This window comes from Emydura macquarii, unplaced genomic scaffold (assembly GCF_026122565.2).
Source record: "Emydura macquarii macquarii isolate MOO-44397 ecotype Brisbane River unplaced genomic scaffold, CSIRO-AGI_Emac_v2 contig_2890, whole genome shotgun sequence".
Taxonomy (NCBI): domain Eukaryota; kingdom Metazoa; phylum Chordata; order Testudines; family Chelidae; genus Emydura; species Emydura macquarii.
The window spans coordinates 4938529-4960894 of NW_027133027.1; the positions used below are offsets into that span (position 1 = coordinate 4938529).

The 22366-nt window shown below is 40.2% G+C and overlaps 2 protein-coding genes across 2 annotated transcripts in view; one reads left to right on the plus strand and one right to left on the minus strand.

Moving 5' to 3' along the window:
* DTNBP1 (dystrobrevin binding protein 1) overlaps positions 1-2318 on the plus strand; it is a 184457-nt gene extending 182139 nt beyond the window's left edge. Inside the window, exon 11 of the mRNA XM_067568344.1 lies at positions 1063-2318. Coding sequence (XP_067424445.1) covers positions 1063-1073 — 11 coding nt within the window. The 3' untranslated portion in view covers positions 1074-2318. The remainder of the gene's footprint in view (positions 1-1062) is intronic.
* JARID2 (jumonji and AT-rich interaction domain containing 2) overlaps positions 1-22366 on the minus strand; it is a 300414-nt gene that overhangs the window by 16662 nt on the left and 261386 nt on the right. The window contains 6 exon segments of the mRNA XM_067568345.1: positions 5308-5422; positions 7816-7886; positions 8079-8197; positions 8727-8819; positions 14046-14551; positions 18948-19965. Of these exon segments, the coding sequence (XP_067424446.1) occupies positions 5308-5422; positions 7816-7886; positions 8079-8197; positions 8727-8819; positions 14046-14551; positions 18948-19965 (1922 nt within the window).

Here is a 22366-nt window from a genome sequence, read left to right on the forward strand (position 1 = left end):
GTGGAGGGTATGTTTCTTATAAGAATGGCCATATGGGATCAGACTAATAGTCCATCTAGCCCAGTATCCTGTCTTCCGACAGTAGCCAATGCCAGATGTTTCAAAGTAATGAACAGAACAGGGCAATCATCAAGTGATCCATCCCATCGCCTCACGACAGCATCTGGCAGTCAGAGGTTTAGGGACACCCAAAGCATGGGAATGCATCCCTGACCACCTTTAATAGCCATTAATGGACCTATCCTCCATGAATTTACCGATCTCTTTTTTTAATCCTATTATACTTTTGGTCTCCACAACATCAACTAGCAATGAGTTCCACAAGTTGACTGTGTGCTGTGTGAAGAAGTGTACTACTTTTTGTTTGTTTTAAACCTGTTGCCTATTAATTTCATTGGGTGACCCCTGGTTCTTTTGTTATGTGAAAGAATAAACAACACTTCCTTATTCACCTTCTCCACACCATTCATGATTTTATAGACCTCTATCTTATCCCCCATTATTCATCTCTTTTCCAAAATGAACAGTCCCAGTCTTTTTAATCTAACCTCATACGGAAGCTATTCCATCCCCTAATCTTTTTTCTTGCCCTTCTCTGTACCTTTTCCATTTCTAATATATCTTTTTTGAGATGGGGCAACCAGAACTGCATGGAGTATTCAAGGTGTGGGCGTACCATGGATTTATATAATAGGATTATGATATTTACTGTCTTACTATCCATCCCTTCCCTAATGATTCCTAACATTGTTAGCTTTTTTTATTGCTGCTGCACATAAACGGATGTTTTCAGAGAACTATTCACAATGACTCCAGGATCTCTTTCTTGAGTGGTAACATCTTATTTAGACCCCAACATTTTGTACGTACAGTTGGGATTATGTTTTCCAATAAGCATTACTTTGCATTTATCAACACTGAATTTCATCGGCCATTTTGTTGCCCAGTCACCCAGTTTTGTGAGATCCCTTTGTAACTTCAGTCTGCTTTGGATTTAACTATTTTGAGTAATTTTGTATCGTCTGCAAAATTTGTCACCTCACTGTTTCCCTTTTTTTCCAGATCATTTATGAATATGTTGAACAGCACCGGTCCCAGTACAGATTCCAGAGGAGGCACCACTATTTATCTCTCTCCATTCTGGAGACTGACCATTTATTCCTTCCATTTGTTTCCTGCCTTTTAAATGCAAGGACATTCCCTTTTATCCCATGACTGCTTACTTTGCATAAGAGCCTTTAGTGAAGGACCTTGTCAAAGACTTTCTGAATCTCCAACTACACTATATCCACTGGATCACCCTTGTTCTCCACATTTGTTGACGCCCTAAAAGAATTCTAACAGATTGGTAAAGCATGATTTTCCTTTACAAAAGCCGTGTTGACTCTTCCAATGTATTGTGTTCATCTATCTGATAATTCTGTTCTCAGCATCTGAGGAATGCTGAGCAATACAGAATTTAGGGTCACTAACAGATGACATTAGGTTTTATTTGAAAATGTTCAGTCTGTAGTGAAATTTGCCAACATTTTATCATTGATGCAATTCTGGCTGAGGGAAGGTGTGCAAGACAGAAAACAGTCTCATCCCCGTGATCCACCTGCTCAGAGCTGCTTTATAAAAGGCCCAGTAGGAATTCATTTGTGTGTGTGAATATAAATATATATCTGCAATGGCTCCTGATTCATTCTCCAAAGTGGGAGACCTAGAGTATCAGAGTGTTTTCCATATGGCTGCAACTTTTTCAAAGAAAACACGAGGAGTGTTAACCTGCTGCAAATAAAATGTGCCTAAATCCAGGTACTGCTGTTTAGAGCAAACTGGAGTGGGCTACGGTGCACTTTTCCTTTGGATACATGAGGGGAAAGGAGGGCTGTTTTTAAAATAATTCAGCTCGTGTCTTCTCTTCAGCTAGATTTTTATTTTTAAAGGAGTAATTTTCTACTGACATTTCTCATTTCCCTTGTGACATTAGGTGTTTGTGACATGGGCAACAGTTTTATGGTTGAAAAGAAATCCTGAACTCATGTCTCACCCAAAATAAAGGAGGAAGAAGAGATTCCCAAATAGTGTGTTTTATAGTGTGCTTGTAACTGGAGTATACATGTATCATCTGTTCCTGATTTTGGATCTTGTGTGCATCTCTCATTTTGTATTTGAAGTTTACTTCTGCCCACATCTTCCAAGTCAGTCTAAAGGAGAACACGTTCTTGTTCTCTCTGACTCAAACACTGCCCCGTTCCTTACTTCTTTTAACTGTCAGAGGTACTGTATCTTTTGCAACCATTCCTCTAGTCACAGCTTTCATTATAGCTGTTCAGTGACATTAGTTGAGACAGCCAGAAGGATCTTTAGAGAGCTGGTTAGGTGCAAAAGGAATCAAGCTTGGGTTCCACATTTTTGAACTGGCCCAATCTTACCTTGACTGTGTTTAGACACACATTGTAGTTAGCTAGGGGCCATATTTCAAGTGCAGCACCATGTTGGAAAGGAGAGAGAAAGATAAGACCAATCTGAGACTATATCTTTGCCCTTCACTGTTTCTAGACCCAGAACCCGACATGGGATAGTAGGCCACATGCAACCCTTTCTCTCAACCATGTGGGCTCAAGAAAGACAAAAAAAACCAAACTCCAGGGCGTAGGCAGCCCAGAGACAAGCCAGAAAGAACTGCTGCAGAAGCAGTTTCAGTAGTAAACTCTGGACACTGATGATGTCAGGCTGCTTTCTATAGAGTTTACTCTAAACAGATTTCCCTGCCAACGATGGGCTGCTGTTTCCAACCTCTTTTCACCTCCTCCATCACAGTCTTCAGTTCAGCCTCACTGCAACTGCCCTTCATGCTCCTCTCCATCCTTCCCACCTATCCTGCACACCGCCTTCCCCTCACCTTTTTTTTTTTCTTTTTGCTAATCCCTTCGTGCTTTCTGTCCTCACCCAGCAATATCCTAGAATACATGTATGTTTATGGGTGTGTAAGATTACATTAAAAATACTAAATTAAAAGAACGTTAAGGTTTCAAAAGTTAGGAAATGCCAGAATTAAGAGCAACCTTAATTCACCTCCCATTGACCTCAGGAAGAGACAGACTGTAATTGCCTACTTTAAAAAAGAAAACCTGAAAAAACTAATTCCCTCACATGGAATATTACTGACCCTCACATGATTCACCAACAGGGTTGGAAACATCAGATCCAATGCACAGATCTTTTCCCCGTGACCTAACAGAGAAACATAGACCATTATCCTCTACGTGGACCAGCACTAGAGGGGTCGGGACACTGCCAGTGGATTTCATAGATATTTGCTGACAGCAGAGGAATGGTGAGACTCAGGAATCTTGGCTTTCATTCCAGACTGTAGCAGGAAGTATGCTTTAGGGGCAACTGAATCGTCTGTCCCTGCCTTCCACAACCCCTTTTCCTCTTGTTCCCTACATCTCCCCCCCCACTTCCAAAATAAGTCTGTCATTTTCTGTCTCTGTCCCACATCTGCTCCGAATGCCCACAGCTTTTTTGCTCCAATGATTTACATGGCTTCCCTCCTCCCCCCAATCTCAGCCACTTGGGGGGACAGGAGGGGGAGACGGAACGACGGACTGAAAATATTTTTTTCCCTGATGGCACAACACCTAGGGGCTGGCCCTGGCTTCTATCCACTCCCACAACCTGTCTTCACCACCCCACTCTGTTCCTCACCACTCAGAATCTGAGTTAGGGTGCTTCCTTCTCCTCAATGCTACTTGGGTGCCAGTAGGAGGTGAATTTAGAGCACAGGAGAAAGACACCCATTGCTCTCAGTCTTCATATCTGTTGCCACAACAGCCCTTGGTGGCTAGCAGCAGCAATTGCAGGTAAAAAGCCCTGAGAATGTTCAGTGTAGATGGACTAATATGCTAGCCTCTTCTGAGCATGTACAAACGGCAATTTTCAGAGGCTTACAACTCAGCCAAGCTGGATGGATTTTCATGGGAACAGCAAAATGCACATCCCCGACATTAAGGCCACCTCCTGCTGAAAGCACGGAGGTGCCAGAGTGTCTCAACAAAATAGGAGAACGTACAAATTTTTTAATACTTGCAAAACATGTACTTTTCTCTAACCTCATTCCCAGGAGCATCTTCAGTGCTTTTACTGAAACTTTCCAAAGACACTTAGCTTGGGGCAGACAGCCAGCATGGAAAATATCAGGCTGAACAGTTATAGTCTGATAAAGTTATACACAACCAAAAACAGTGTCTGAGGCACCCTTAACTGTAGAGTGTGCCACCAGCTCTGCCTATAATAAAATGTGAAAAACAACCATTCCCCTCCACCCCAAATATATTTGAAAAAGAATTAATGGAATTAACATGACACTTGCAAGCCATTTTAAAGTACTATGTATGGTATGTATTAAGTATCATTCACCATTGTAATTCAGCCTCCATGCATCAAAGTTTTATAATCAGGGGTTTCTTAATTAGTTTATTACATTTTGTTTAATCAAGGACTACAGTTTTAGCTGCTTATTTATTACTGTTCTTATTGTAGAGTAGATCCTTTCAGGATAACACAGTACTAAAGGAATAACACAGAGAAGTATATTAAATGCTGGCAGCATCTGCTTCCAGTGATTCCACTATCAGCTGTTGTACTTCCATTACAAATCTGAGAAATCATGTGTAATGACTACGGTAAGCAGCAGCCACCTCCAAGCGATTGTATGAGCACGTGGTAAACCTGTTTGCATCCAGTGCCCACAAAACACGGCTACAAGTTACAGCCATCCACATCACGATGTTAGAATGATGTGGCTTCAAAGGCAGGTACCATTGGGTAGAAATTAAAAATATATGTGTGGTCTGGTATCTACAGCATCTCAAGACATTTTGTGAAGTAGAAGAGTGGGGACAGTTTAGCAGAAGTATATGATCAATCACTCTTAGAAATGAGAATATAGAGCTGGCTTGAACAAATCTCTCTACACATCAGCCTAAGGAAATCGAGCCTTGACTAACTGTCATTTGGATTCCAGGTGTTCAAAAACATTCTGCAGAGTGAAATCTATACAAGGCAGAAATGGTTTGCTGCTAAATATCCTAGAACAGAAAATGGAAAAAAAGATTTAACCTTTTCCTTTAGAACTGGTTTTCACTTAGTTTATACCATATCACTTATCATGAAATTTAATGGACTTTCCCTTTAAATTCATAATCACAGAAATTCAATTTTCTAATGTGATTCATTCAGGTGTGCAATAGCTACACCTTTCTACCTTGAGCCATTGGGGCTCAGAGTAATGGGACAAACTGCAGTGATACTCACCAAATGCAATCAGCACCAGTGTGTAAGTAGTCAATGTATGGAAGGTGATTTTGGTCTCGAGACCAGCATGAGGTAGAAAAGACCATGCCAATATTTAGCCAAGGAATCGTCACTCCTAAAACACAGGAATTAAAAACAAACATTAATGGATCAGAATGTCAATTAAAAATAAATAAATGACATTTTAAAAGCAAATTTCAGCTAAAAAGCCTGCTTCTCCATTGAGCTGACCCAGGAGTTTCAAATGAAATGGTCACTAACCTTACAGTAACTCTGGTTCTTTGAGGCATGTTGTCCATATACAGTCCACTCTTCATACATATGCCCAGTGCACTTACGTCTGAATTCTTCTGGCCAAATGTGTTTGTTGGGGCCATACCTACACCCTGCATGTCTTTGTGCCTCCCACCACGGGCATAATGGGCAGCGCAGCCCCCACCCACCCCTCAATTTCTTCTTCAATACAGAATCCAGATACTATCAGATTGTAGTAACGGGAAACGCGGGCAGGTCGTGGAATTATATATGGAGAACACATCTGAAAGAACCAGTTACTATAAGTAAGCCAAGTGCTTTTCCATATATTTTCCACTGTTGATAACTCACAAGCAGTGGCCTAGGTTCCAGGAGATGGTGGATGCTAGGAAACTACCTGAAAAATGAGTGTAGGATAAGCCCTGCCCAAATTAGTGTCAGATCTTCTCACTTCTGTGATGGAGTAATGCTGGGTAAATGTATACACTGAACTCCCAAATAGCTGCATGCTACAGCTGCATGCTACAAACATCTAGCATGGAAACGTTACTCAAAGAAGCAAGCAAGATTGCTTGTGCTCTAATTGAATGAGCAGTACATTTTTACCAATCTATAGAAGTTTGTATCAAAGTCTTTGTTTGAAATGGCTTGTCCTTTAATCCTGTCTCCACAGACTATGATAGATCGGGGGGAATACCCTAAATGGCTTAGTTCTGTCTACACAGAATGAAAACTCTCGAAGAACATCTAGAATATGGAGCTTTGCCTCACCTTTATTTTAATGTGTTTTGACAAAAAATAGAGGCAGGAGGATAATGTGATTTAAATTTAAGACAACTTTCAGTAAAAATTTAGGGTGAAGTCTCAATAACATCCCATCCTTATGAAAAATCGTATACTGGTCTCTGACATCAATGCTTGTTTCTCCCCTCTCTTCTGGCTGATATTATCACTAACACTATCACTGTTTTTATGGAAAGACAAGAGAGAACACATGGCTAAAGATCCAGGAGGTGGGTCTATTAACTCCGTGAGAACAATATTTAGATCCCAAGGAGGGGAAGGTTCTCTAACTCTCATAAGAATCTGGCTAGTGGGGAGTGGGGGTGAGAATGTAGAAGTTCCTTGCAGTGGAGAGCTGAGATGGTTGCTAGATGACCCCTTAAGCTCACAGACAGTCCAGAGTTCTTTAAAGTCAGGAGATAATCCAGAATCTTTGCTTGAGATGGTGATAACTAATGCTGTTGTGACCAGATCATGAATCTCTCCCATTTAGCAGCATAAGTATGTCTGGTAGAGTCTTTTCTGCTGTGGATTGGGACACTTTGTGCTTCAGATGAGCAGGTTCTTTCTACTGAAGTCAGTCAGCCAGCATTTATGCTGTGAAGTGTAGGAATATGGACTGGGATGAAGGACTTGGCCGTGCCTCTATGATATTACATCTGGTTGGAGAGGTATGTGCGTTGATGGATGAATGGAGTCCTATATGAGCTTCCTGAGAGCTGTGGGGATTAACGAAGTTGGAGAGACCCTAGAAAGGGGCAGGGGTGGAGGATGGTTGAGCCAAGAGGTTGCTCAGGGTGTGTCAGGGAAAGCTGACAGACTGACTGAGGCTCTGAGACAGGGAACATGCTGCAGCAGGGCAGTGTGCTTTTCTCCCTGCCACAGAGGGAGTTAGCCAGGCTGAGGGGTACTTATCCAAGCAGGCAAGGAATGTTTACGGCATAAGTAAATCATATGTGCATAGGCCTTTTATCATTTTACCCTTTGATCTACATGCTTTGTACCTTTGAGGAATGAATAAACAATACTTTGTTTTGAAGACATTTCTGTGTCACTGCAAGCGTATGCCGTCACCAGCACCCAAAGTGTCAGACTCATATAGGTGTCAAAACCAAATTGGGCCTGTGTCAACATGGTTGGAAACCAGGGGGGCTGCTGCCTCGAGAGCCAGTCAATCTAAGAGTGGCTGGGCTGCATGGTTCCCCCAGAGTGAGGTGCAGGAAGCCAGGTTTATCACATAAGGGAGGCACTCAAGAGGGACAGAATGGGGGGTCTAAGGCACAGTTCATCCTGTAACCCTGATAATCCCAGTCATTGAAATGTACAGTGCCATTAGCACCTCTGTAATTTAAACAGTGGGTAACACATGCCTTTGTCCAGTAAAAACTGCACTTAAAAAAATTGACTCCGGCCTCTCCAGATACAGTCACCTAATACCAAACAGAACACTGAGAAAAGAAATCTGTTTACCAGGCACAGCACCAAGATGTCGCAGGATGGATCCTGTATTATTAGGAAGGACTGTAAGGTTCCACCCATGCCTGTTGAATGAAGAGATACAGACATAATTATGTGACAACATTAAAAGCAAACTGGTCTTACAGTTGCTCTACATCTCAAACATTAGTAGTCATTGTTTTGACCTGTAGTCCTTCTATGGATTCTATACTGAATAGAATAGCAGGCAAAATGCTATAAAAAAAACCAAAAACAGATTAATTATGTAACTTTACCTTGAGAATGGTTCAGATTTTCCCACAGGAAAGCCACTCCCATGTGTGTTGGTATCCACTTTCCCACAGTGCACTGCTACATGGCAATCCTTCTGTTCCACTAACCTCCAGTACTCTTGCTATAGCAGAAGAAGGCAGTAGTACATTTTTAGTCCAATGGACAGACTGAGAAAATTCCTTTAAACGTTCACAAATCAATAGAAGGATCCAGTAGGCTGATATGCTCAGTGTGGCCCCAACAAAATACCTCCTCTTGGAAATGGGTATACAGAACTTTAAAAATAACAATGAATTGAAACTTAACATTCTTTTGAAGACTCTTTATTTCCATTTACAAATGGGGAAACTGAGGCACAGAGTGGTGAAATGACTTGTGCAAACTCACACAGGAAGACTTTGGTAGAGACTAGAACAGAACTCAGATCCCTTAACTCCCATGCTCGTGTTCCAACTACCCCCTCCTTCCTGTCTTTTAACTAGTAGGTGCCTTTATTGAAGATATTAAGTAATGATAGAAGGAAGAGCAGAGACAACATCTTCATTCTCTTCATGCACCAGACACTATAAAACAGTCAATTGTGCCTCTTTGCAATTTAACTTTGCAGAGCCATCCCTAAATGCTCCAAATGGTGCTTCCTTGCCCCTCACCTCTATTTCAGCTACTGAAGGCTCCTTGCTGAAGCACATGTTCATGATGTTTCTTGCCGTCCGGTAAAAGGTTGTTAAAGAAACAGACCTACCCTGTGAATCAAGAGAGCACAATTAAAAGTGAAAATTAAAATGATACCTCCATCTCTCACATCCCATCTTATTTACTGTGCAAACCTTACCTTACTCGGCCCAAGACTGGGAGAAGGGGAAAGGACAGAATAGGTACAACAGAGTCCATTGATCTAATGCCCATTTCTTCCTGGAGCAAGTATCTCAAATGCCATTAAAGGCAGTAGAGGATTCCAGATTTTATCATGGCATGCAGCAGTTGATACAGCAAATGAGCCTATTCAGATGACATTTTAAAACTTGCACCAAGTCCGTTTCCATTTTTAAGGTCTCACTTGTTAAAACACTTTGCACAGAAAAACGTTAAATGATTTTAGGAAAAACAGATGCTGTTCACGATATAACATGCACTACACATAGAGAACAGGAGGACACAAAAAGGAGGAGCTTGTACTATGTTATACTATATATTCAGTAATTGTGTATGTAACAAAAAACAACAAAAAGGCAGGTAAACATGGTTCAATAACAACAATATTAAGGCCAGAGATTGGTATTGGGAGGGGTTCCAGAGTAAAATCAGTAAAATGTGTCTTGCTTCCTTCCTCCACTACTTCATCTGCATGATGTCCTTCAGATTATAATCTGGGTTGGATAAGGAACTGTTTTATTTTGTTTCTTTACAGGACCTAGCAAACTTCTGAATATTCTCTTATAGGTATATTATTGTTATATTAGTAGATGCTCACACATGCATTTTCAATCTACTAAAGAGCCATAGAAAGACATAGTTCAGGCCCTTCATATACCTGCAACCAGGTTGTCAAGGATCTTAGTAAAATGTGTTGGTCAAATTCTCAGTGTATGATCCAAAGTCGGAAATTTGGAAATGTGTAAAATCAGCCTTAAAAGTGTTTTTATGTTAGAATTATCTGAAGTCAAGTTAAGGGCTTATATGAAGTTTATCCCTTGTCCCCATATCTATCTCTCTTTCCTCTGAGATCAAACTATCTTCCCTCTCATTTCCCAACCCTCTCCCTCCCCAAAAATAAGAAAAACCTAAGACCCAGCACCCCAGGACCTAAACTTCTGGTAAATGAACACTTAATTAGCTGGATTATTTGTATATATATTTTAAAATGGTGAAACATGATCTGCTAAATTGCTAAGACTGTACTTCTGTTTAATTTGAGCAAGAACTCCACCCAAGAGTAAACTAGGAACAATTACACAGCAGGTTCCCTCCCTCCCCCCATCAAAGACTGGTCTCTTGGTAAAATATCTAGGGTCATAACATTTGTCTTTGTTTTACACTGAATGCAGGGCAATTAGCTGCTACAAGAAGCTTGTAAAGTGCCCAGGGCTTCAGACTCTCAAACCTCAGAGTTGGATGCTCTGTGATACAATGAGCAATTTCCTTCATCTTTTACTGCCCTTGTGAATCAGTTATTGAGGCAGGCTTTTAAAACAAATCCTCAAATTGCTGTGCTCCTACCAACAGCCTTCAAACTTGTACCTATACTTCCCTGATGACAAGCTGCTAACAAATGCTCTGTAACAGCTTTCTGGGTTTAAGATGGTTGCCTGCCACTTTGTCATACAAAAGAGAATAGGATTCTAGACAGATCCTCCAAAATTAACAATGTCCTCCAAATTCTGAGATGGATGTCTGCCCTACCACAGGGAAGAAACCTGCATACAACAGTGGACAGAACCATTAAAAAGTCTGAAGTTCTTGATTTTCTCAATAAAAAATTTCACATCTTTCAGCCTCTGCCTGAAAGTCACAAAACATGTAGGATAGGGCTGAAGAGCTTTCTACATGAAAAATTTGATATGATTTTCTTGAGGATCATTAAAGATAATATTTTAAAGGCTCTGTACTCTAAAATGGAGCTGGCTGAAAACACTCACAATACAAAATTTTTATTGAAGTGCAAAACACTTTTGAGGCCCCCTGAAATGATTTGAACAGTTATATGGAGGATCCTCTAGGAACTTAGAAGTATTAAGCAGTCTTTGAAGCTGAGAGGAACCTTAACCGAAGAATATCTGAATGGCAAAATTCTATTGTGATACTTCACTTCTATCTACCTTTCCCTTTTTCTCATTAATAGCAATCTAAGAGTCCTGAAAACCTGAAAACGAACTCAGATCAGGAGTACCAAGGCTATGGCGGGACGAAATTTTTCAGATAAAGCTATTTCGCTGAAAAAAAGCAAAGTCAGGTCAACCAAATACTTAATGAATGTGTGCCATTTTTGGTAAATTGCTTTGGTTTAAACTGATTGTTTTGTCATCATCCAAACAAAACACCAAACCCAGTTTTTTCATGCTAGACACACAAGGGAATTTAGGCATGAGAAGGAAGAGGTAATGGTCATGTGGGAGACCCAGGTTTGCATCTCAGCTCTAGAGCAGGGACTTGAACCCAGCTTCCCCCTCCCAGGTGAGTGCCCTAACCACCAGGCTACTCTGGGATGGGAGTATCAATATTTCCTGCTGAAGCAGTTTCATTTTTTATAAATAATTAGTCATTAGAGCAGGGACTGGAACCCTGGGTTCTCCTATCTCTCAGGTGAATGCTCTAGCCACCAGGCCAGACAGTCACACTTTCTCTCGCTTTGGCCCAAAAACTATTCAAGTATTTTATCAAAATATTTTATTACTTCTGTATATGGCATTGGTCAGAACTGTAGTGGAAAACTGGTGGTCTCTTCCTAAAACAAAATGCCCCAGTACAACCACAAGTTATTAGACTTGATGCAGGAATTACTGGGTGAAATTCTATAACCTGTGTAATGTAAGTCAGGACAAATGAGCACAATGGTTCTTTCCAGCCCTAAATCTGTTAATCTATTCACTTACAAAAACCTTTCTTAAGTAGCGCTGAGGTTGCTGTCGCACAACAGTCCTTCTTATCTCTCTACCTTTCTGGAACATAGGACTTCAAAACTCAAATATTAGGAAAAATTCACCTGAGGTCTTCTCACATATCTCCAAAAGAATGTTAGTGTGACAAGAAACACCACTCTTTCCCCCCCAAAGATACTTATAAAAGCTAGGGGATCTGCCGTTAAAATGCTGTTTCATACACATTGCAAACACCACCACCTTAGCTCTAACCCACAAATAGTACAGCTACTAGCTCAGCTAAGGAGTATGTGCACTGTGGCTGGGAGCCACACTTGACTCACAGCACGGCAGCTGTTCATTCTGCAGAGTCAAGAACAAAATCTAATACCCCCCGCCAAAAAAGTTATGTTTTAGAGCTTGTTCTGTCTTGATGCTAGACCAGTTCTCACAAGTGGATCCCCCTGCAGGTATTTTCCCTACCTCAGTACAGAAAGTTATAAGAATGTTGTGATTTTAGTAAAGCTTAAGGCCAGAAGGTCATATTTTGGGAGAGGTGTGACTCTGGAACCCCTCAAGCAAACAATCTCAAATTTGTACCACATATTCTACCCTGGCCCCTAGCCTTCCATACCAATTTTCAAGCAGATTTGACTATATGTGTGGTTTTAAAGAAGATTGCAAGTTTAGTTTTAAGCAAAAAACAAGTTGCAATGTTACCTATAGTACCGCCCTGTAATTCAAGGCTTCACGGTCTGGTTTGGTTCTTTTATCTTGGCTGCCTTTGGTAAAGGGGGGTATCATGAATCATGTAAGTCCTGAAGTTCACTAATATTTAATAGTTTACATGCTAAAGCATGTGTACATTTTAAAGTACATTTATTAAACTTCATCAGACCTATACTTGGATCCTATCACAGTGCTGGGGTCTGGACTTAATGCCTTCTCAAGATCCCTTCCAGCCTCACATTTCTAGGATTCTATACTGGGTCTGATATTGCTGAGAGCCTTCCACAAGGTGCTGAAAGCACATCAATGAGAGTTTAAGAGCATTTAGCACTTCGCAGGAGGTACTCGGAACTTAGCAGGCTCAGGCTCATTATTAGAGTGTTTGTTCCTGGACTTCTTCTTTAATTCTAATGGCCGATTAGGATATTTCTCTGCACAGACAGACTCTTTTTGTGTATGATCTCTCATTTCCCTCTAAAATCCAACATGGGGACTTTATACTGGTAAGCAATGGAGTGGTGATTTCTCCCTTTTGTTAAGGTTGTATGTGCGGATCTATATATTCTATTCATGTTTCATCTATTATTAAACTCAATATAATAAATACAAAAAAGTCCTTTTAACTATGAACAGAGAGCATCATTAATGTAGCTGCCATTAGAAAAGGCTTGTATCTTTTTAAGTGATAGAAACATCATTAATAGTTTGTTTTTACACAAGAATGAGAAGAGAGCCCCAGAACAGAAAGCTCTTCAGCTGACAAAACCTAATTCACTGCTGTGCTGAAGAAATGTGAATTAACTTTCTCAAATGCAATTTATGAGCTTTGTCAGTCTCTAAATACCTTAACAAAAACTACTTTGGACAGTCTAACACACAAAACACTATCTGTTTTCATTTCATAGTGATGGGAGTGAGACTGGGAAGAGAAGAGTGCTATAGCTGTTTATTGGGCACAGACTAAGCACTAAATTTCTCTCTCTCAGCACTGTTAAACAATTCAGCCTAACTAAAAATTACACTGCAGGTTGTGGTGCCAATTCTTTCTTAATAGTGGGAGGCTGCCAATAAAATACAATGAAAGAGACAACTTTCCTATGTAAATGGGTGTGTTTAAAATCTGGAAGAACAAGCGTTATGACCACTTGTCCTGAGCAAAATTTGGCATCATGGTTGAAAATATTGTTTGCATTTCAATTTGCACTTTCTAAACCTTGTGTATTTTTAGCGACATTAGTTTTGATGGCTCTATCGGAGCAATATTGAGTGACTGGCAAGAAACGAGTGAGAGAATGGAATGTTACTTTAAATGTCACTAAAAATTTAAATAAATGTCGTGTCTGCTAGGATAATTGGACAAAGCTACTTAGTGTATTTCTTACAAAGAGCCAGCTCCATAGACGGAGGTAGGACTAATACCCTGTGTAGCACATCCACAAAAATAACATTTTCCAGTTTGCCAAGACTTCTGCAAGAACCCCAATAAGATCAGGACGGAGTTAATACCCCGTCATCAAACTACCTGCAGCAATATATTCCAACCATTGATGCTGGAACATACAGGCCCATTGGCTGGCTCCAGCTGGGTCTTACCACAATGCAGCACAGAGAACATAGGGTCCAATGCTTTCACAGAAGAAAAGCAGCAGAAGTGGCTTTTACTACCTTGTATATACACTTGTGTAAGTCGCTAAGAACTCCCTTCTCCTCCTCCTCCTCCTCCTCCTCCTTCTCGATCTCCTTTTCCTGAGCAAAGAGTCGCCGCCTGCCTGTTTTCAATGGGATATCAAATTCTTTCAACTTGTTACGGAAGCCGTTTTTGTGAACCACACCATTGATGAGTCCATTTTTGGGCTCGAACCGGGGCAAGGAATGGAACTTGTAGGCGTTTTCTGAATGTCCCTCCAAAGGACCTTTCCTCTTCTCTAAGATCTCCTTTTCCAGCAGGACTTCCTTCTCTAGTTTCTTGTGCTCCTCAGGGGAGAGGGAGTCATAGGAGAGCAAGTACTGGCAGTAGGCTTCCTGCAGCTTTGCTAGCCTGTCCTGTGCAGTTTTGGGGATGCGTAGCATATCTGCCAGCTTGTTCCATTTCTTGAGGTCAGTCACTTGCTGCATGCCGCCCATTTCATTGATCAGCTGGAAAAAGCAGGCCAAATCTAGCTCACAGCCTCCTGAAGTCCATGTTTGTGGGATGGTGGGAAGGGAAGAGGGAAATACAGGAAACAGTTAGGAAAATTGTTGGAAGACTGCATTCAACATTTCTGCACTATTTATTCAACATCAGATGGGACATTTTCTCAAAATCCCCAGTAATGTGGATACCAACAGAACATAACAGTCCCTAAGGGCAAATATTCAGTGTTTCCATTTTAAAAGTGCCGAGGTTTTGACTAAGATATTACTGGGCTGCTAAGATTAAATAAATAAAATGGATCATATATTGGTGTTCACGCTAACCTTCCCCACACTACTTTTGGCCTCCATTTTGGGTTGAGTTGCCCACCTGACACAAGGTCAGGTCCCAGCTGTACCTGATTAAGAGCCTGGACTTGAACCTAGGTCTCCCATACCCCGGGTGAGATCCTGAATGATACCCAGCTATTCTGAGGGATGCCCCCCCCGCTCCTGAAATTCCATCCTGGACCTGAGAAAGTTTCCCAGTGAACTTTTAGTCAAAACTGAAATTCCACAAAAAGATTTGGTTTTGATGAATCCATATTTTTCCACACAAAAAAACGAGCTGTATAAAAAAATTTCCAACCAACTTTACAGAGGTGTAGCGCAGATTTTTTAAATAGCTATACAACATTTTGAAAATATGAAACATTATATAAGAGCTAAGTATTACTATTAGCATTAACCATTTTTCTACATTTAGAAAACAAAAACAAGGGGAAAACCAGGAGGAAAAACTTCTGAGGCCATAATTATCACAAACATGTTTCTGTCAACTCAAACAGATGAAATGTGACTGATCTAAAGTAAAAAGCTCCAGATGGGTTCAAGGAGTGGCATACTCTAGTAATTTGGCAAAGACGGTCATTTGCATTTTACACTGTGTATTAGTTTTAGAAACTGTAAGACCATCAGGAGAATTATACATTACTTTCTGGGAAACCACAGTCAAAGAAAAAAATGAAGACTATATAAAAGTTTTTAAATTCTAGCATAAAGACAGTCAAATTAATGATAAACTTTTTCATCCAAAAATAAAAAGTTTAAAGACAACATCAGTATCGCATTTAGTCAAAGGACAGAATTAATCACCAACGGAAAAAAGGTTCACAAACTGACCAAAAATTGCCCATAAATAAAGAGGACATTGCTAAAGGAAAAAATAAAAACACAACACCAGTGTCATCAACACTGCCCCAAAGTCATCCTTATCTCCTCTTTCTATCCTGAGAAAGTCATGGTAACATTAAGGATAAGCAATCTTTTTAAAGTGTATTTGAGTGTAATATGTCTTGGAAACAGTACTATAAAACACAGAGGCATCATCGTTGTAAATGACTCCTCCCCTGCTAAGATGATAGCTACCTCCTTTCAAGCCCAATCAACACTCTGTCCTGTACAGATTCTTCTACTCTGCCCTTTACCATAGCATCTGAGCATAGGGCTCTGTGTTGGTCTCCTGCAAATTAGCTATATTGTCTTGCAGTATTTCATAGCTGTTCTCAGATTTCTGATCTTTTTCATTCTCTTCCTTGATACTTTTTCTCCACCCTTCAGCACCTTCCCTCTAGGTTCCCTCAGTGATGAGCCTGGAGACACATGGGAAATTTTTGTGCAGTTTTTCAACAGTGCTGCAACTGAAGAAGAACATTTTTAGGAGAGTCCCTTATTTAAATGTTGATAGCACATCACTGGTTACATGACAAAAATGCCTGTGCCCAGACTGCAGGAGAGTTTGTACTGCCTCTGAAAACACAGATAACAATTTTCCAAGTGTTTGACAAAACCCTGGGGTAGGTCACAGGGCAGTAAAAGTTTGTCCTATCTAGCAACCATTAAAGTAGTGCAACATTCAACCCAAAGAAGAGGGGCAGTAAGGGTAACACCACAGGAAAAAGGAAACAAATCAGAGGTCTTTGTTTTGTTGCCTTTAATCTTCACATAAAATAGCTTTGAAACAACTGACAGCTTTTTTGCTCATACACACAGTTCACGAACAAATGGAAGGTATATAGTCTGTGTGAAGCTGTGTAATATCCTTCCAATTCTGAAAGACTGTATCCATGGCTCAAGTTTCATATTAAATGGTTTTTAGTGCAACATAAATATCTGCATGGTCAGTTTAAAACACCAATTTCAAAATACTTCATCACATACTTAAAAGATGTAATTTCTCAAGCACAACATGATAGAAGCTACTTTAGAATGTCAGAGCTTGAGCTCTCTCACTGAATAAGTATGCTCTACTATTGTAGGTGCTTCATAACACCTGCCCTAGTTAAAGATTGTTACATAGTTTCAATTACAAGTTCATTTCACTTGGTCATAACTTGGTCATAACTTTCATTTTTAGGGTGAAACTTTCAAAGGCTGATCTCTGCCTGCTGGTTAATATATATATTTCAAGTTTGATGAAGAAGTTTTACCCCCCCTTTTTCTTTTTAAAAGGCTCATCGCAAATGGATGAAATTTGAGACTTGCCAAGGTTTACTAAGTACTAATGTCTAACTGTTTAAAAAAATTGTTTTGATTTGACAATGTTGGGATTATTTGAAAATTGCACACTGAGCTAACTCAGTTAAAAAAAAAAAGTATTAAATCTTCAGGTGTGCATTTAAGGCCAAATCCTGGCTCCATTGAAGTCTTTTAAAGAGATATGGTCCTTAGAGCAGGAGTATGCATGCGTGCACACTTGTTATCTCAATTTAAAATCTCTACTGCTGAAGCCAGTCGATTTCTAATCTGTACACTCTAATTGCCTTCAGATTTCTCTTCCCCTCCTCCTCAACATTTTGTTTTTAATTTTAAACTTAAAATACATAGGAAATTAAATCTGTAAAGACTAACAGTAACATAATCTTAATGCTGAGAGACCAGGGACGCAAATCAGGAACCTTCATCAAAAAGGTAATGTTGCATCACTTGGTGTTAACTCTGCCATACTGCACATATGTAGTATTTTCCTCTTTCTCTTACCAATGTCAACATGAATTTATCACTCCGTTATTAACGTACAACCATCAGAGATATCAGAAATGCCAAAGGGTCAATTTAATGCTGCTAGAGTGATCTTAATTTTGGGATTTCCCTGAACTTTTGAGTATTTGATCTCACAACCTAAATATTACAACAACACTACTTTTCTGCAGGGATTGCACTGTGGAATACTAATCCTTACTTCTTTTTCTCAAATCTTGTTGATAAATTGTACCCACTACAGAAAAGTTCTTGGTTAATTATATATCTTGCAATCTCTGTGTATTCTTTTGTTTTTGTTGCATTTTCATGTATTTACATTGTGAAAACTGAAATAAAGTTTTAAAAATAGAAAAAAATGTGTACACTTTAGCTAGAAAGAAAGAAGCCTTTTTTAAACAAAGTAATATGCATAGCTGCCTCACAGGGAATAATGCCGCAATCGCAAAAGCAGTGCCCCAAGTTGTAATCTGACAGATCTCTGAGTTATAACTTGGTTAGGAGTTACCAAAAAACGTGTTATATAGAAATTTGACACAAAGAAGATAAATTTATTATATTTTCTAGGCTGCTTAGAAAAAGCAGATTTAAAGATAATTCTCCTAAAGATTGAAGTGTTTTCCTTAACTAGCATGTATGTTTTTTACAAGCCATTGTCACATTTCTATCACGTGTGTCATATCTGACAGCAGACCATAAACCAAGAATTCTTTTAAATAAGCAATTCTCACTCAGGCATTAGCATGGCAGCTACCTGCTGAGAGAAATAATGAAACTGCCATTTTGCAATGAACCACATTTTACTGCCTATTCTTGACACTTGGTGGTTGTTAAATGTCTGCAGGTCACTGGAAATTTGTGATCTTAAGTGTCTGGATATCCAAACAGAAGTCAGTTCATAGACCTTTTTTTGTTTGGCTGGTTGATTGCTTTTGTTTGTTTGTTTATTTGTTTGTGTTCATTTTTTTTAAAAATGCTTTTACAGGAAGGAATTCTGGGGACAGAAAAAGTAAGATTCATTTTCTAGTTCAGCAGTACTACGTAAATTGTAACAGAAAACCTCTATGGAAAACCCCTAAAAACTTCCAGTGTAATTTTAGACCAAGAATCTTAATATTTATACTTATTATTTTTACAACTAAGTGGGAGGGAAAGGATAGTCTTGAAATTTGAGCCTTTCGCTCGAGGTAAAAATCAATGAAGAACCAGGCAGAATTAAATGTGTTTAAGTGAATCAGCATGGAGAAGCCTGCTCTGCACCCACCTGCACTGCACCTGGTCTATGAATAAACAGAGAAATCCAGCATCTTGCAGTTTCACAGGGATTCAATTAATCACAAAATCAAATGAAGCACAAAAATTAGTGCACAACGCTTATAAACCGAAGCAAAAGGCCAACAGAGCCACAACCCTTACCGATGAGAGGAAGCTCATCCATGGTAATGCCCTGAGATTTGAGGTGCTTCTTGATGCAGGCCAGCTGCTGCACATTGGGTCCCCAGCGCCTGCTGAGCTTGTGTATGTGCTGAATCTGTGTCACAAACCGCATTTCATCATTCAGCTTGCACTCAGGTCTCCAATCTGGAGGAGGAATCACCCTACACATCCCATACTTCTCTACCTGAGCTCGGACTGACTCAATGTATATCAAGGGGTCATGGAACTCCTTTGCGGAGGGCCGAAGGATGGGAATCTCATCCATCATTGCCCACCCAGACTTGCTACTACCCTTTTCGTGCTTTCCTGTAGAGTCGTGTGGCTTGTGCAAGGACTCAGTTTGAGAGGTAGAACGATTTTAACAGGAGGCATTTTCAATTTTGCCGTGTGCTTGTTTCCCTGGCGTATTCTTTCCAGCAGTGGCTCTTTTCGGCCTATTTCTTTCCAGAATCTTCTCTGGCACTTCCTTTTTTACATGTCCATTCAGCAAAGGCTTTTCCACAGCTGTCTTTTTGCCTGCAGGTTCTGTCAAGCTGACTGCCCCTTTCATTTTCTTGGTGGGTGACTGTATTTTGTCTATATGATTCGTCTCTTCCAGCCTCCTCTTAGAATTCCGCAGCCCCTCCCTCAACTGTCTCCCCACCTCCTTAGTGCATGCCTTTTGGTTCAACTTGCCATTGACCTTGACACCATTAACAGCGATATTGTTAGACTTTGACGCTCCAAGGGATAGCACCTGTTTGCGGGTTTTTGCATTGCTACTTTCTGTTTTCCCTGAGATTGTATGGTTAACAGGTGAACTGGGTTTGTGGTGATTTAGTTTGGTTTCCTTGACCAGTTCTTTCTTGGCTTTGGTGTATGTGACGGTTCCCTTTGTCACTGTTGCAGTGTACTTCACAGTTTTGGATGGTGAAGGTCTGACTTCTCTCATCTTTTTGGCACTGGCTGCATTTGCACCTGGAGATGACATTCGAGTGATTCCGTTGACCTTAGAAACCTGGGAAGCCAGACGTATTGTAGAGGAAGTAGAAGGAAGAAAAGAGAAAACAGAAAAAAGTAGATTAATAAAAGAGTATTTGCATGGAAACACCCACAGGGAACCATATCATGCAGTCCTGATCTAAGTGAGGCTGCAGAATATGGCCCTTGGGCTAATCTCCATATCACAGGTTTCACCCAGAGAAGAGCAGGATCTGGACACTTTTTAAAATAAATCCAGAATTGAAAATAAAGTCAAGCCTGCTCTCAGAGAGTATGAAGCAGGTGCCTCCAGGAAGAGGATCACCTGATTCATGCTGCTCTAGTGAAGGACGCTACTCCATTCCTTAACTACTGTGAAGTCCCTTACAGCATCATGAGAATTGATGCTCCAGTCTACAACTAGTAAGAACTAACCACTCTATTGTATCTACTATGACTAGTGAGACTGACATGGATATTTTGTGCATGCCCGCCCACTCCCCTCCCTTCACTGATCTGAAATGTATACATCTACAAATCTGAAATTTATATTCAAAACACAAACATTGGTCTGTCTATAGATCTGAAACATGTTCTGGATCCAGTCTATGATGTATATTGAGTTTTCGGAGGCACTCTATTAAAGTTGTTAATATAGAATAAAAGTTTGTACAGTAGTTCTGATAAGTTTTATATCTGGGCAGTTTTACTTGTATACTTATACAACTCAAGTGCTTTAAGTTAGCCACCTAAACCCAGTTAGGAAACTAGAAGTAATAGCCTAATAATCAAATGCTAAGCATGAACAGCAACCATTGGCTTCTAAGGGAACTTCTGAAAACCATGTCACTTCTAGTTAAATAATGAAGTTTAGGAAATTAAGCTTAAATACTGCAGCCTTCAATTCTTAAACTGCTGAAGCCCAGTTGATGTTATGAGAGTGCAAAAAAAAATATATCACAAGTCCAGCCCTTTTGTAAATGCAATGACAATGGATATTCATACAGTATAACCACATTTACCCAGAACACAGTTAATACCATGCACCTATATAATGACTTTCTTCCAAGGATGTCAAACCAATTTTCAAACAATTAAACCACCTCACAATCCCTCTGTAATAAAGGCAAGTGTTATTATCCCCACTTTACTACCAGATATACTGAGAGACAGAAAGGTTAAATGACTTGCTATGGTCACATAGTTAAATCGGCAGAACGGTAAAGAGAACCCAGGAGTTCTGATTCCCATTCCGCTGCTCTAGCCTCTAGAAAAACACACTCTCCCTCTTAATTATGTCCCCTGGGTTGTACTATATATAAACACACACGCTCCACACCACCTCCCCGCTGTGCTCCAGAGTATGGAGCTGGAATAGTGCCCTTTTAAAGCCAGCCAGTATTATCCTCTTCACAGGACTCCAGCAGTGAGATAACCAAAGCGCAGCCTCTTCTAAGGAAAACCCAGTTATCTCATGGTTTCAGGTTTCCCTTTGAGCATTCTAGATAAATGAGGGTTACACTGTACATAAAAATTAACCATTTACTATTAAAAATGCATTTGCGACACTACACAATGACCTGGGAAGTGCTGAAAGGGAGGCCTGGGTTTGATTCTTTTTTGGTTTCTCATTCCCTGAGCTCATTCTCCCAGCTGTGGTAGGGAGAGCTGTGGAGGCAGCCCTGGCCAGTCAGGATGTACCTTAAGCATCCTCCTCTGGCTTTATAGGTAGTAGTGGCTCCAAAGGAAATCCTAGGCAATTATTAAGGACAGTAGCTGTGACACATGGCCTCAGGAAAAAAATAGATGGGAGCACAAAAAGAGAATGGAAGGATCCTCTCAACTTTGATAAGACACCTAAAACATCCCCCTTCCCAAAGGCAGAAAAGCCTTGAACTCCTTTACCAGTTTTAGGCCAGAATTAAAACTGCCAAGATATAAAGCCCTGGAAAATTGTGTTTACCATGAAAACTGCAACTTACTGTAACTAGTTAGTGCCATCATAATGCCTCCACATAGCAAGAACAGAGATGTCTCAGAGCCAATTATGAAGCTGAAGGGGTTCATGTGGCTAATGATATCTAACCTTCAACCCTACATAAGGAACACGACACTTTAAATCTTGGATCACCCTACAAAATTATTCCAAAGAGTTTTAGGTCTGTTTTTAGTATTATAGATACTATAAGACCAGTGTCTTCTACGTTTGAGGATAGAGTAATGAATCCCCAAATTTCTCTTTTAGATTCCCCATCACTAATCAGGCTAAAGAGAACTTCCTCTGAACTGTCATCTTTCTAGATTAGCTACAACTTTATGGTTTTGAAATGCTTCATTTACTCTTCTGTCTTCCCTCCCAAGAAGCCCACAGCTATCTCCCATCTGTAGAGAGAGCATGCACATATAGAAATACTTATGGACCAGAATAGACCACGCTT